This window comes from Megalopta genalis, chromosome 3 (genome assembly GCF_051020955.1).
Source record: "Megalopta genalis isolate 19385.01 chromosome 3, iyMegGena1_principal, whole genome shotgun sequence".
NCBI classification, from domain to species: domain Eukaryota; kingdom Metazoa; phylum Arthropoda; class Insecta; order Hymenoptera; family Halictidae; genus Megalopta; species Megalopta genalis.
The window spans coordinates 15,805,581-15,820,367 of record NC_135015.1 but is presented as its reverse complement, the minus strand read 5'-3'; the positions used below and the strand labels follow the sequence as shown (position 1 = coordinate 15,820,367).

At 38.5% G+C, this 14,787-nt stretch overlaps 2 protein-coding genes across 5 annotated transcripts in view; both read right to left on the bottom strand.

Moving 5' to 3' along the window:
• The window catches only part of LOC143259157 (GTP cyclohydrolase 1), a 28,589-nt gene extending 18,206 nt beyond the window's left edge, over positions 1-10,383 (bottom strand). The window contains exons 1-2 of one of the 2 annotated variants that reach the window (XM_076520198.1): positions 3,017-4,145; positions 86-296 (exon numbers count right to left, since the gene is read on the bottom strand). In XM_076520198.1, coding sequence (XP_076376313.1) covers positions 86-260 — 175 coding nt within the window. In that variant the 5' untranslated portion in view covers positions 261-296; positions 3,017-4,145. Of the gene's footprint in view, positions 1-85; positions 297-3,016; positions 4,146-10,246 lie in introns of those variants that run through there. The other variant, XM_076520199.1, reaches the window with a different exon arrangement.
• Positions 10,384-11,094: 711 nt separating this feature from the next.
• On the bottom strand, positions 11,095-14,521 carry Pu (GTP cyclohydrolase punch). 3 transcript variants are annotated; one of them, XR_013032978.1, is made up of 9 exons: positions 14,363-14,520; positions 13,617-13,799; positions 13,369-13,544; positions 12,966-13,282; positions 12,752-12,892; positions 12,588-12,678; positions 12,182-12,444; positions 11,751-12,095; positions 11,095-11,585 (listed from the first exon to the last, which is right to left on the bottom strand). XR_013032978.1 is itself a non-coding variant. In XM_076520197.1 (8 exons), the coding sequence occupies exons 2-8, from the start codon at positions 13,786-13,788 to the stop codon at positions 11,990-11,992; spliced, it is 1,266 nt and encodes a 421-aa protein (XP_076376312.1). In that variant the 5' UTR covers positions 13,789-13,799; positions 14,375-14,521; the 3' UTR covers positions 11,095-11,989. The 3 variants fall into 3 exon arrangements, 2 of the variants coding, with proteins under 2 accessions (XP_076376312.1, XP_076376311.1); XM_076520197.1 differs by having other exon boundaries at positions 11,095-12,095; positions 14,375-14,521; XM_076520196.1 differs by having other exon boundaries at positions 11,095-12,095.
• Positions 14,522-14,787: the final 266 nt, after the last annotated feature.

Genomic DNA, 14,787 nt, shown 5'->3' with positions numbered 1-14,787 from the left:
AGAGGCCGACTTTGGGAAATCAAAAGGATAACATCGAAGAGCCGAGTGTGTAAAGCACTTTTAGTATTCGCATAATCTGTGATACCTGGGGTGGTGGATGTACGAGGCGTCCTCGGGGTCCCCGGTACATCCAGGTTGGTCTCCTCGACGCTCTCCGACCAGGAGATGGTCCTCAATGGGCCGGGCTTTTTGATCATCATCGCGCGGTCATTCTCGTCGTCGTAAAAGTTGTTATCCATGATCTTCGTGATCCCGTTCATGGCTGGTCGGGTGGTCCAAGCGGTTTCCGCTCGCTTCTAAACCGACCAAGGGGTTGTTCGACAACAAAACAGAAACGTCCGCTGGCGAATGGCTGTCGCGACGCGAGTGTCAACGTCAGAAAAAGAAAACGCGTTAATCGGAACCGGGGGATATCGTTGTTTCACGGAGCTCGCATAGGAGACTGTGGAGCACTTTGTTTACCGAAAGCCTTGTCGTTTATTCGAAAGCGTAATTTTTATTCTAAGCACGATTTTTCATCAGGTCAGAACATTGATAAGAATAGAATTTGATTCTAGACGTGTTAACACATTGACGACCGCGCCGAAAATATCTTAAAATTTCATAGAATTAAAGTATTTGGATCAATGAAATTAAACTTGCGAAGCAAAGTTATGTGACATCGATTACTATTTCAACATTCTTACCTATCGCGAATCTTAATAAAATTACGACATTTTTATGGATTAGCATAGAAATGAAATTTCAAATAATTTCGTTACCAATAATAATAATAATAATAATAATAATAATAATAATAATAATAATTTCGTCAAATAATTGCGGCAGTCAAAGTGTTAATAACGTACTCATTTTAGCAATTGTGTTCGAAACAAATACAAGTATTGTAATTAAAAGTAGCCTATTTGTTCGACCGTTTGAAGCAATTTTCATATTCTTAACAATGTTCGTACTTGACAGTAACATGGCCGTTAAAACATTCGCCCTCGCATGATTTATTTTAACATTGTTGAAGCTATAAAAGCTCTTTCATGGAAAATGATTCAATCAATTTGTTAATTCAAGCATCGATGGCATTAAAAATTGCGAAAGGTTTAAATGAATACAGCTTTCTCGTTCTTATAAAACAACACGCGTTAATCGCTGTGATATTTGTAGTCAGAATATTATGAAATTTTTGAATAATCTGACTTAACTGTGTGTTTACGTTTTCTCATCTACGAATTGAATAATAATTCCTCAAGGAATTGTTGCGTCATATCAGTCGAAATAATTTGTTGCACCATTTTCTCAGAAATTCAAAGCTGTCGATCTTCGATTTTAAAAGGGCTATTGGAACACTCCAGACTTTCGGTAAAAAAAAAAAGTGTTAACAAATCGTTATGTCAACTGTCCAAAGTGTTTCCTCTCTTTTATGTTAACTGCATCGTTCGATTCGATCAAAGTCCTATACACAACTTTGCGAAACTATTTACAACGGTTGAAGATTACTACAATTATTCCGAAATATTCTGTCTTGTGTAAACCCTCGATTATCCGAACACGTTTTACGCGTAAACATCAATGCTATCTGCTGCACAAACCTGTGGCGATTTAATGTGTACCTAAGTGATTGTTACAGTTCTATTGTAATTATTAGTGCAAAATCAATAACGATACCAGCTCGATCGAGGAGAGAAAAGTGTATTTGCACAAATCTTTGCTTCGAGGCTATAATACTTTCAGAAGAGCGGAAGTTACTGTCAAGGGAACTATAGCAAATCTGCTGTCATTGGTTCAGATAATCAAGGATCTACTTCACTGTTACCGGAAAAATCTAATCACGATCTAGCACCAAATGTTAAGATTCTCTGTATAAATGAGACTACAAATTGGTTCAATAGTGCTCAAAGAATGGTCACACGGAGCAATTCTGCGATACTTTCACAACACTACAAATTTTCAAGGGAACTATAACAAATAAGTTGCCGCGTAAGAATCGGTTTAACACGTTCGCTACCATAATTTTTCTTGTCGACTGTCTCAATCATTACAATATTTTATTGAATGCAACACAGCTCCTTTATGAGCAGACAAATAACGTAATAAACGAAAGTTATGTATAAAGTTATATTCTTGAATTAAAGTACTATGACTTTAATATTCAGACGGTGGACTATTTTGAGGAAACATAACATAGCTTAGGATCAGTTATAATATTATTTATCAATTTCATGCAGAACGAACTTTTAAGGTACATTTAAGGACCTTAACGAAACATCTGAAAATGTCAATGAATTGTCAGAATCTGCACAGTCAACAATATTTATACTCGGGGTCGAAACGGACCCAAGCCCCGCTAAATCGACCACCAATAAAATGGATGTCACATGTACCGACAAAAATTGAGAAACATGCGTACTCATGGGTGTAGTAAATCTTCTTAATATAGAACAAAAATTTCTGTTATGTCAACGAGAAAATATTAATTTTCTTCCTTGATATTCCTATAATTTTCTATTTCTTTCAATTCTTTCTGTATCTTTTTTCGTTTATCGTATGCGCTAAATAAACCAATATAAACAATACGTTATATGCTTCACAGTAATACGTACTTCAATCGAAAAATTAATTTATTAATTAAATTAATTTAATCGAATAAAATGTATATCCATTAAAACATCAAATGTTACTCAAATGTCAACGATACGTAAAATTTCTTAACTATTAACGATAAACGGTAGCGAACACATTAGACGTTCTCGCGGAGCGAAAGCAGAGATTCGACCATTCGATCCGCCAAAATTCGTACAGCATTGACAACGAAAACCGAGCGAGCAGTTGTCACAGTGGGCATCGTAGCCGGTCTTCCTTAAAACGATTTCGCGAAGCCGACAATCTCGAGGCGCGCTGGATCACGGGGATCCAGGCGGCTGTACGCGTGTAGATCGCCACGTGATCGATGAGCGCGCGGTACCGGCTCGATGATCCAGGGTAATCGGGGGAGGGGTTCCAGCTCGAGGCTGATGAAACTTACTCGTCAGTAGGTCCCGATCGGTCGGTTCACGTGGGCCCTGCAGCAGAGCTCGTCGGAAAATCGTCGGCCGCCTTCGAGAGGTCTTTGTCACCAAGCAAACGATCGACGTTTACCGATCTGGCGCGGGGGCGGGTACCGATCTGTCGTGGTGCACCGGGTATCACGAGACGGGGATTAACGTAATTAAAGAAGAGAAAACGAGGGAAACAGAGGCGACCCGTTCTCTCGGAAAATGAAGAAGGGCCGCGCGAAGTCGCTCGGCCGAGTGACGCAGTGTGACTGAACCGGCGCGCAGCGCGGCGAAACCGTGGCGAATGTCCCCTGTATGATATGTCTCTTCCGTCTTCGTTTCTCTCTCCCTCCAGCCCTCTCTCTCTCGCTCGCTCTCTTCTCTCTTTTTCTCTCCGTCTCTCCTTGCACCGTACCGCACTACTTTTATATGTGTGTATATTGTTTTCGCGTCGATCCGCCGTCCGTTTTATCTAGGAACTTGACCACCGAATACGAACAGTATGGATTCGCGACTGACCAGCCGGTCGCCGCCGTCTGATCGATATATATCGGCAGAATGCAAGCGCGGTGCACGGTGAGAGTGACATGGGAGAGCGAGGATCCGCGGCTCCCACTCTCCGAGATCCTCCCTGGATCCTCCCGCCACGGTGGACCGAGGGGAATACCCAGGTTCGCTTGCGCAGAAATCACTGGAATCGGGTTTTTCGAGTGCAGCTCAGAACACAGCTGCACAGACACGGCACTAAACCGACTCGGTGATTCATAGGCCCCGTTTCGGCAGAGAACTATTCGGTGTCTTGTTCTGACGGCTTCGCGGCAGCCTTCGGTACCGCGAGAATCGACAGCATAATTCTCCGAACGTTTCCGAATTTCTAGTTCCCTTTCATTTAGCGGATTTTTCTTCGACATCCCCGATTGCAGTTGCACTGTTGTCCCAGCAATTACAGCTGGCTTCGCGCTATCGTTAGCAATTGCTTGGACTATCGGTCCTCGATCGCAGTCCGAGTTGCACTGTCGTCTCTCGATTGCAGCCAAAATTACACCATTACTTCTGATTGCAATCGAAGTTGCATTATCGCACTCTCGATCGCGGTTGCACCCCGATCGCAGCAGGAGTTGCACCCCGACGCCACAATCGTGTTCTAACATCCAAATTGCGGTTTCACTTTGACCTCCAATTGCAGTTACAGCTTCGGTAACACTGTTTTACGAGCAAAAGCTTGTTTGTTGGCCGAGCCTCTGTTACACGAATCACGATTATAGCTCTAACTTGTGGTTGTAAGAACGGAGACGTAGATAGACTGATTTTCCAAGGTCGACTGGACGTTCGGGTCGAAATTGGAGTTCAAGTTTAGCGATAAGGGCACGGGGTGGGGGCGAAGTCGGGTCCTATTATCTCAGATCATAGGTTATTGTAATGGTCTCTTCTCCCAGCGAGTTTGAATAAATAAAATCGTATTGTACCCGAGCGATATCGGTCCATTTAGTAGATCCCCAGCACGATTGTGTGTAGGCAGCTTAGGCTTCCTTATAGTCTTTTATCATCCCATCTCCTCATCTCACTCGTCCGTCTTATCTCGATGCCGCGAAATAGTACAAGACTTTTCCATTTGTGCGCACTTCTTGGGCCATCGTGCCACGGGCCATTTTTACTTCGGAGCTAATATTTATTTTATAATTGCATTAATAAATGCATAATTTTACACAATTGTCTACAATAGTATAGAATGTAATAACTAGTTATTTAAGGGCTCGAGAGCCATTTAAGCGTAAGTCTATAGTAGTAATTCTACACAATTGTCTACAATAGTATAGAATATAATAACTAATTATTTAAGGGCTCGAGAGCCATTTAAGCGTAAGTCTATAATAGTAATTCTACACAATTGTCTACAATAGCATAGAATGTAATAACTAGTTATTTAAGGGCTCGAGAGCCATTTAAGCGTAAGTCTATAGTAGGAATTCTACACAATTGTCTACAATAGTATAGAATGTAATAACTAGTTATTTAAGGGCTCAAGAGCCATTTAAGCGTAAGTCTATAGTAGGAATTCTACACAATTGTCTACAATAGTATAGAATGTAATAACTAGTTATTTAAGGGCTCGAGAGCCATTTAAGCGTAAGTCTATAGTAGGAATTCTACACAATTGTCTACAATAGTATAGAATGTAATAACTAGTTATTTAAGGGCTCAAGAGCCATTTAAGCGTAAGTCTATAGTAGGAATTCTACACAATTGTCTACAATAGTATAGAATGTAATAACTAATTATTTAAGGGCTCGAGAGCCATTTAAGGGTAAGTCCATTTATCTTGAAATTCGGATAAATAACGATTTTGCAAATTCGCTGCTAAGAAATAGCAATGGCGCTGATAATGCAGAGCGCGGTTTTTATTATAAGATGGCAAGGATGGTTCGATCATTAAAAAGACGACGGAACAATTTCTTTTCGTCATTCCGCGAGTCAATATGAGTGCTGCTATCTATTGTTTATTTACGAAGAAATCGACCGTATTGATTTATCGACCGGATGATCCTATGATAAAGATGTGTTCGCGCTACGTAACTTATACTCAAAGAAAAATGGACTTGCACCGATTGGCTGCTGAACCGCCGGCCGTTTGAATATTCATGTGATCTACAAGGTACAGTCCTGCGCTCGCCTGGCCGAATGGAATAGTTTCGTTGAACGAGAGATCACGGAACGATCGAGGCTGTTGCTTGGCAGACGTTTCTTATCAAAGATGCTGGTACTGTAATTGCGTTACAGGTGATCAACGACAGGGAAACAGGCAAACTAGGAATGGAAATCCTAGAGGAAAATCGGCGAAGAATAGAAAAATTGAAGGAGAGATTTCGCGCGTCAGCCGCGAAAAGAGAACAGAAAAAACGACTTCGCAGATCGCGATCTACGTCATCCGTGATTCCCAAGAGACCGGTTCCTTGAGTAAAGTACTTCCCTTTTCCTTCTATTCGCAGGACCGTTTAACGCAGTCTCGTATACGCCGGCACTCCAGGTATGCAACGCATGAGTCAAGCTCGCCTCGACGAGCACAGAAATTCCCGAATAAAGAATTATCACCTGGCCACCTTGATTTCCCAGTTCAAATGATCGTGCCTCCTATCGCCTCGATCACGAGATACCGGCGGCTTTGTCCGAACGTTGCAGTTTCAGTGTTTCGTTTCTAAAAAAAAGTTCGTTACACTCGCGAATATCTGGCGAGATCGGTTTTGTTAACGAAACCGAAGCTGACGAAGGACAAAATCGAAGACAAAACAGCGAAATTCGGCGGGTTGAAATGATTCAAAGGTGAAAGCAAAATATCTGTGTCTAACAGATTTTTAGATCCTGCCAATGAGAGTCGATTTACGCGTTCGCCAAAGGAACGATTCGTAAAACGATCGGAAAGAGGCGATTTTACGTCGGTTTCTAAAACAAGAATGAATTTCGGTGAAAATCGTAATACGCGTCCAGAGAAGTTTCGATAAATTCTGAATGAAATCATTGCGACGATCTCGATGATATTGGGTTCCTTGAATTTTCACGTAGGCAATCTTTCAAAAAGGATCGTCACTACAAGATGCGAAAGTGCACGTTACATATGCCGTGGGCATAGCAAGCGACAAGTATGAATGCACAATGGCCGTTATCTATTGATCGACGTTCATTCATTTGTGTGAAAGAAATCGGAGAAGCTGACTGTTGAAATTTTAGCCTCGAACAAAAATTAATCTATAGTTTACTTAGTACTAAGATACTAAGATATCGGTTTACATTTTCGCCGGTTCCGTCAGCGGGCAAAGACGGTGATGTAAACTGTATATAGTAGATACCGCGATACATCATCACCGGTACCATTAGATACACATCGTGCCCTGACTGTTTGGGGGTCCCAGCGTCACGTATACAATGTGAAACGCGACAAATAAACGTCTCTGATTGGTGGATAAGACGAACCCAAAAAGGGTATAAAAGAAGCGTTTTTTCTTACCGGACTCTCAGTAGAGTTTGGTAGCTCGATCGTTTTCGCCCATATACCTTCTCTCAACAAAGGAATAAAATAAAGTCCTTTTAAGCAAAGAATTAGAATCATATTCATTTTCATTCCATAATCCCAACACTGACGTTTTAAATGGTACATTAGAATAATGGGACGCAAACATTGTACACAAGATTTAATACATCTTCGAAAGAAGGAGAGAGAGAGAGAGAGAGAGAGAGAGAGAGAGAGAGATGCAACACTCTCGCACAGTGTCCCTATAACTTAGCCGCGTAACGCGATATTGATATTCCATTATAAGTGCTGTTGTTACAAGTAATTAGTACGAGCTAACAATAATTAAAGGTATGATGGCGGCGTTCAACTGGCCATTCGCTGTTTCAGTAATTAAGTTTAAACGTCGATAAGGCTACCGTGAAATTCCGCCAGGGCTATTAGAGGAGACAAGGGCCTCGAAGGTAGGTTCCAGTGATTCGAGTTAACGACACACTTATGCTTGCTCGGTTAATAGCTTCGATATATAATTCGCTTGTCATCGATACCTTTTATCTTCGATCACGGAGGATCGACACGATTTTTATCGTTTTTACGTTCGCAATGAAAATCGCCCGCCGATTAAACGACTGCGATCTCCGCGAAAAATAATCAGACTGCGGACCTTCGGTGCGTACCATCTTCGTAAGGTGTTTCATTCGCGTTGGATATTTTGTTTGTCAACTAAAATATTCGATTTCGATAGAAACAGCAATTTGTTCAAAAATTTTCACTCGAGACTTTTACAACTAGAGACTTTACTTTTACTTTCTCACTGGAGACTTGAATTAATTTCCGAGAGCCCCGTAATGATATTTATTAATTGATTACTTTCTCCGTTCATAATTTATCTAGACTCTACTTTACATGAGAATGAATTTTCCGCGCGTTTCTACAACGATCAGGAAATCTCGTTTGCAAACTCGTCTGCGCATGTGGCAAACGATGTGCTACCGTTGAATGAAACATTTTAACGATGAAAAAGTGAAATTAATCGTTTCGCGGTACATATACGTCAACTATAAACGTCTGACCCGAGAAGGCTAGATCGTTTCGTAACACCTGCTGCAAGCCAGCTACGCGGGAAAAGAAATCCTCTTCGAAAAGAGACCGTGATAGAAACTATCAACTGTCCACCCCACCGACGTTGCTCGTGACGTGCTACGCAGGAGGAGCGTGGACAGGTGTTACGGCTGCGAGCGCACTTTATACTTGAAGTTTTTCTGGAAGAAAAGAAAAAAGAAACAGGTCGCGACAGGAAGGTGCGGTGAATTAGAGCGGCGAGGTCCACGCTCGTATTTCCAAGTCGCACTACTGAAACACGTCCGAGCTCAGCTGACCTTCACTACTTGCTGCAATCGATAACGAGCAACAGCCGAAGGCCCGTGGGGATACCGGTCCGATAATTATCGATCGCGTCGGGCCACGTGTCCGCGCGAGACAATGAGCGATCTATAACACCGGGGGACCGATAGATCCGTGAGAGAATACACCCGCCTGTCTGCCTGGGTGTGCGGTTATTTAAACGCAGCCAGGCACAGCGCTGCCGACTTAACAACCGAGAGGCACCTGATGGTTTTTGCCGTAGACCAGGGCTCCCGGCTGAAAAACCGAAGGAAAGGCAGCCGGTCGCGCGTAGAAAATCATGCTTGTACATATATATATATTGGCGAAGAATTCTCGAGGTCGCTCTCACGTAACACGCGGGAGACCGATCCAATGCCACAAGACAAGAGAGCTAGTTGACGATCGGGGATCATGATCTACCCCGAATCGTAACGTAACGCGCGTTTCCTTTCTTCTACCGTGGCCATGGAACCGAGAAATCCTTCCTTCCGCGTACCACTGGCCACCGATCGGCAATTAAAACCGTGACTGTTTCCATGACGGATTTCCATTGAGCGGATTGGTTCGGCTTTGTCAGGCCAAGGCTGGGTCCGTTCGGACCCGTGCGGGCAGACGATGACGATTACCGATTGCGAGAAGAGTATCGTGTGCTTCTGTATGTGTACACGTTCTCCAGGATAAGCGACGAAATGCTTCTGAACGTAATTAGACGTCTATCGATGATATTTATGAACAAGAGGAATGATGATCTGGAACAAGGTCAAGTGTGTGCACCTGTATAGGCAAACGTATATTAAAATTTTGACGTAGAAAATGATTTTTGTACTGTAATTGATTTCTTGTAAAACACAGTAAATGTAGAGCTGAGTGGCCGGTTGACTAGGCAAGGGGTTCAATTTATTTTCAAGGAAATAATTTATGTTATAAGAGACTCGTTAACTTGTAGAAAACTAATCTGTAATTTGTACTCAATCATTGTCTTGATTTAACTGTTGGTGTTCGTATTCAGTAATTCATAGATCAATGTTATTTATTTTCTAATGAAATGAAAGCGCAATAAAGAAAATTAGTCTGTCTTCGAATTTCTATAGATTGAGGTCTCAATTGTTATGAAATAATTAGCTAAGAGTCTGAATACCGCAGAATGTAGAATAATGATTTCGATGGTTCTATAAATTTCTGTTGTGACACTTGAAATCCAACACAGTTCTTTGCTCTCTATCATGTGTTTCACCCCAATAAGAGGACACTTGATATTTGTCACTCTGGTTTCAGTATTTTACTCTATATAGATACTCGATACCGTTCCCTAATATCGTTTCGTTGACATTCTATACATGATTGGCATATCAATCTACGAGAAACACGATGCGCATAAAAAAGAAATGGCAATGGATATGGGAAGGCGCGACACGGAAATCTATACGTTTCTGGTTTGACGAGCGAAAAAAATTGCGATCGAGATTATCACGGTTATCTGCTCCGTTATATTTGATTCCATACATCACGATTCATATATGAAAATTGCTCGGCCTCGTTCGTAGATCTATTCTTAGATCGTTAGATCATTCCTCGAAACATTGAGAGTCTAATAAACCAAAAGTAATCGAGAATCCTGGTGTCGCATCAATTTTTAAAGGAAAACAAATTGTATTTACAAAATTTTAATGAATCTCCTAATCACTAATAAATGTGGCATTGTTGGAATTAGAAAAGAAAATGGAGAAAATCGAGAAAGTAGATGAAGAAATTTTTACAGATCTAATAATAATGAGAAAAATGATGTTGATTTAGTATTAATGAAAATAAAGTTATGAAAAAATGTATTTACCATCATTCAGTCTGTGTAAGTTCTCTGCGTACTTGGACATCTATGATACCTTATAGAAATGCCACTACAACTAAGACAACGAATCTTACAATTATGTGAACGATGATCGTAATCAGCAACAGGCTCTCTTTAAAGAGAAAGAACGTACTAAGCTCGGTTTCTGTCAACAGATTTATATATCTAGTGAGTAAGGCCGGAAAACGTTTGGAAAACCCCCTTTACTTCTACCATGCTCAATTTGTCACCACAGTTTAGATCGACTGCGTCCTTACTGCAATACCTAAGTAACCAGAAGCAATTACTCTCTTAGTGCCATTGGGGGATAAAAAAGTAATAATTAAATGTTATCACCGACGCATTAAATCGTGAATGAACTGCGGAACTTTATGACAGATCAAAATTTTCTGACGCAGCCATGAACAGCTTGACTAAAATATACAAATTTGTTTCAACTGTTAATATCTTGAAAATAATGTGATATAAACTAATAAGATCAGTAATCTATTCACGAGGAGGAACTTCTTAATAATTTTGTAGTACGTAGACTCTCTAACTCGAACTCATCGCTTGATTCTATTCATGGAAAATGATCCAATAAATATTCATGAACTTATGTATCAATTGGATGCATATTACATAAATTGGCGGTGGTTATAGTTTTCAACTTCGCGAAATGGAAACAGTGAAATAAATGAATTAATATTTATAATTTTGTTATATAAACTGATTGCTTAAGATAATCTTTAGCGTATACTCGTGATCGTCATCGTTGTTTCAACAGACGTGGTATAGATGTACTTCCTTATAATTGTAATGGCATGACGTTGCGGGATTACAGTGTAAATCCATTTTTTTTACAATGAACAAAACAGTTTTTATTCAGAATACAAAAGAAATAATTAAATTACGTTCCTATTATAATATACTATATATGTATATATTTATATACCTCTATTAAATAACAAAAAATTTTAACTTTAACAAGTTATAATCACTATTAAAGGTATTAAAGCACGTATTAAAGAAGCGAAATCAATGTTACCGCTCAAGAACACATAGTTTTTAGATATTATGCAAGAAGCTTTCTGTGCAATGAACATTTAACGTATACGAAATCAATATATTAGTTATATATTTATCTTGGAGTTGGGCAAATTCCGATTACATGATTAAATTGTAGCGATTGTAATTAATTACATATTAATTGTCATTAATGTGTAATCAGACTATGCTTGACCAACTCTAATTTATATATTTGTATATAACAGTTCAACTGTTGTATAACAAATATATATCGTTGTATACATATATTTTATACAACAACCGTAAAGCGCAATACCTAGAAACAAATAGACTCGAAGTAGCTTGATATACAAATTCTTTGAATACGCTTATTCATTATAGTAATAGGTGCGTTTCGAGGTCGAAACATCATAATATCACAAAAGTTGAAATAGTAATTACATTAAAAAACTATATCGTATTTTGATAAAAAAGAACTTACTGATACTATCCGTAATCCAGTCATTAACGTTTAAAAAAATATGGATTCTTTTAAAAATGCTTCTCGAATGTGCTTGACAAGATAAAAATACTGTTATACAAAATATAAAATATATCTATATAGAGTCGGTATTACTTACCAAAACCAAACTATTAGTATCAAATTGAAATGCAGTTAGAAAACTAGAACTTATCTTCGTCATGGTACAGCAAGATGCACACAGAAATGCGGCAGACATTTTATAATTCCTTTGATGAAAGCACTTCAAATTTAATATCGTTTTTGTTTAGTTCTTCAATCAAAGATGTTTTACCGAATGCAGCACCAGGAGATAAAACGCCGCCACTGGAATCATTCAAACGGAATCATTAACAATGACAATGTTGAAGAAAACCAGAGGTAGTCAATTCAAAATGTAAATTTAAACATACTCTCCCGGGATTTTGTCAGACTCTTTAAGGATCATTAAGGCAGAAAATAACAGCATAGTGCATGTAGACACGTATCCAGGATCGATACCGCTGACTTGAGTGACCATCATTTTATTTGGTTTGTCTTTATGCTTATCCGTAGGTCCAGCCAATTTCTCGGTCCAGCCATTTGCAATGAATTTGATTTTGAAGTTAGTATGTTCCCGTACATTCTTCGACGGACCTTCATGGTTTACATAACCACCAGTAAAGAATGAAGGATACTGAATAAAATTAAAGAAATGTTTATAAATTAATTGTATGTAATAATGCCCAGGATGGTCCAGAGTTTTATATTTAACTAAAAGAAGATATTTAAGTGAACCACCCTGTTTTACGAAGAATAAAAAATAATAATATGTTATACCTTCAGCAATATATTACGACCGCATTCAAACTTAGCCAATATTCCAAAAACAGCACCGAAAAGTAGTGTCACCAACATAGTGAACAGGGATCTGTTTGTTAAGATATTAATATCAATTAATACTAAATTCTTATTCGCGATTAAATAAAAATAAAACGATTTACTTGAATGTAACGTATGTTTGAATTTGTACAGGTCTCTGTTTATATTTCTCGTATAAAAATCGTTGAGTGTGCATTGCTACAGTACGATCGGATCCTGGAAATATTGTAGCCCAGCTTGACATAAATTTATGAAACGCACCTCTGAAATTAGTGTCGCTAACGTTAGTAAACAAAGATTATATTACGGACATATAGTGCATACTGTCTTTCCAACCTTTGCTTCAACTTTGGCTCAAGTGCGGGCAACTTTTCTGGATATAATTTTTGGCGCAGGGCGCGCAAGTTTCTATAATTCGCGACACCATAGACGGCAGACTCATAAGTACCATAATGAATAAGTGCGGAATCAATGTTTGTATTTACCCAAGTGCTTAGATAGGTTTCAATGGTGTTGACCTCACCATCAAATTTATTTTGAGTAAAAATTACACCAAGATCGCATGGTATACTATCAAATCCACATGCACTTACAATGTAGACACCAGCATCTTCAGCTTCTTTGTCATATTTCAATTGCATGGTCTGAATATACTGTAATATAAATAAAAGAGTTATAAAGTGTTATTAATAGATTTCTTTTAGCAGAAGTTTTATAAAGATAATTTTATCACTCAGACCTCCGGTTCGCCACTGACATCAACATGGTGTGTACGAGTAGCAATACATGCTTTAACAACTGGTTCTCCATAAAATCTATATGGACCACAGCAATTGACAAGCACTTTGGCTTGCTCTGTCATTTTTTTTAAAGATTCTTCATCTTTCAGATCAGCAATTATTATGGGTACGTTTTCTGAGATATTTAAATACAATATTTGGATATTGCTCAAATTGTGTAACTATTATGCATAAAAAACAATTTTACCAATATCAGCAGCATAATCTTTAACAACTCCTTCCAGAGCTTGTTTGCGACGTCCAGAAACACCAAACTTAAAACCTCGTTCCTTAGAGAATCGTGCTGCTAACAGTACAGCCTGTTGACCAGTAAATCCGGTAGCACCAAATATTACAATATCTAGTCTATCGTTCGCCATGATAATAGTATCTACAGAATAACAATAACATCAATATTAAAGTTATATATAAAGTGCAGGCAGTTGTTTCAAATTTATAACTACACAAAGATTTAATGGCAATGTTTAGATATAACTATAAAATAAAATCACTTCAGCGATATTACGCAATATATATCTCCGAAAAAACTGCTTAAATTATGGAAATGGAAATGGAAATGTGTATTTATTGTTTCGATGTTTATAATTTCATGAATTCCGCTTTTTCTTTTTTTGCTAATATGAGAATTTTTTAACGAATATTTTTATTACGTCTTCCGAAACTAATAAATTATATATGATATATATTTCTAATTTGTGAATAAATAAATATTTTGTTAGGTACAATGATGAAATCTTTTACGCAATTATACTGGAAGTTATACATTTTGTATGCAAACGCAACTTCGCTAATCGTGAGAATTACGTATCATGTTTGCTATACGATTTGACAACTCATTCCGCCGGTAAATTAATTTCAATTACGCATTACACTTGCCGGCGTAAAAGTAATAGTTCAAAGCATTTAATTAATAGATTGTAATGATGTACTCACAGAAAACCGCACCTTATTTGGGACAAAAAGAATAGAACTTCAACTTTGCCGGCACGTTGAATTTCGAGATTCTTTCTCTCTCAATTGCGTCTCTTTAACTGTTCAGAGTCAGGTCCAGGTATCCATAGTAATACATAATGCGTGTATGATGACATGCTAAAAGTCAAGAGTAGGGAAGGGGAGATTTCTAACACTATAATGTATGTACTTATGTACATGTACGTATGTACATCAAATCATCTTCGAAATAAATCATTAAAAAAATATGAGTTACTATAGATATAAATTATTCATATGTTTTTTTGCGTTTTTATGAGAAAATTCGCAAAGAAAAGAGGTGCGACAAAACTATATAAGACAGGGAGTACATTTTTGCAAAATAAATAACAATTTATGAAAAATAATTTGTGTTCACTTATTAGTAA

Bases quoted from the DNA above. Each gene is read 5' to 3' on its own strand.
- Pu (XM_076520197.1), bottom strand. From the start codon at position 13,788: ATGGCGAACGATAGACTAGATATTGTAATATTTGGTGCTACCGGATTT. The intron at 13,545-13,616 runs GTAAAATTGTTT...TAAATATCTCAG, and splicing joins AGATTATGCTGCTGATATTG to AAAACGTACCCATAATAATT. The intron at 12,096-12,181 runs GTATGTTTAAAT...GAATGATTCCAG, and splicing joins TCTGACAAAATCCCGGGAGA to TGGCGGCGTTTTATCTCCTG.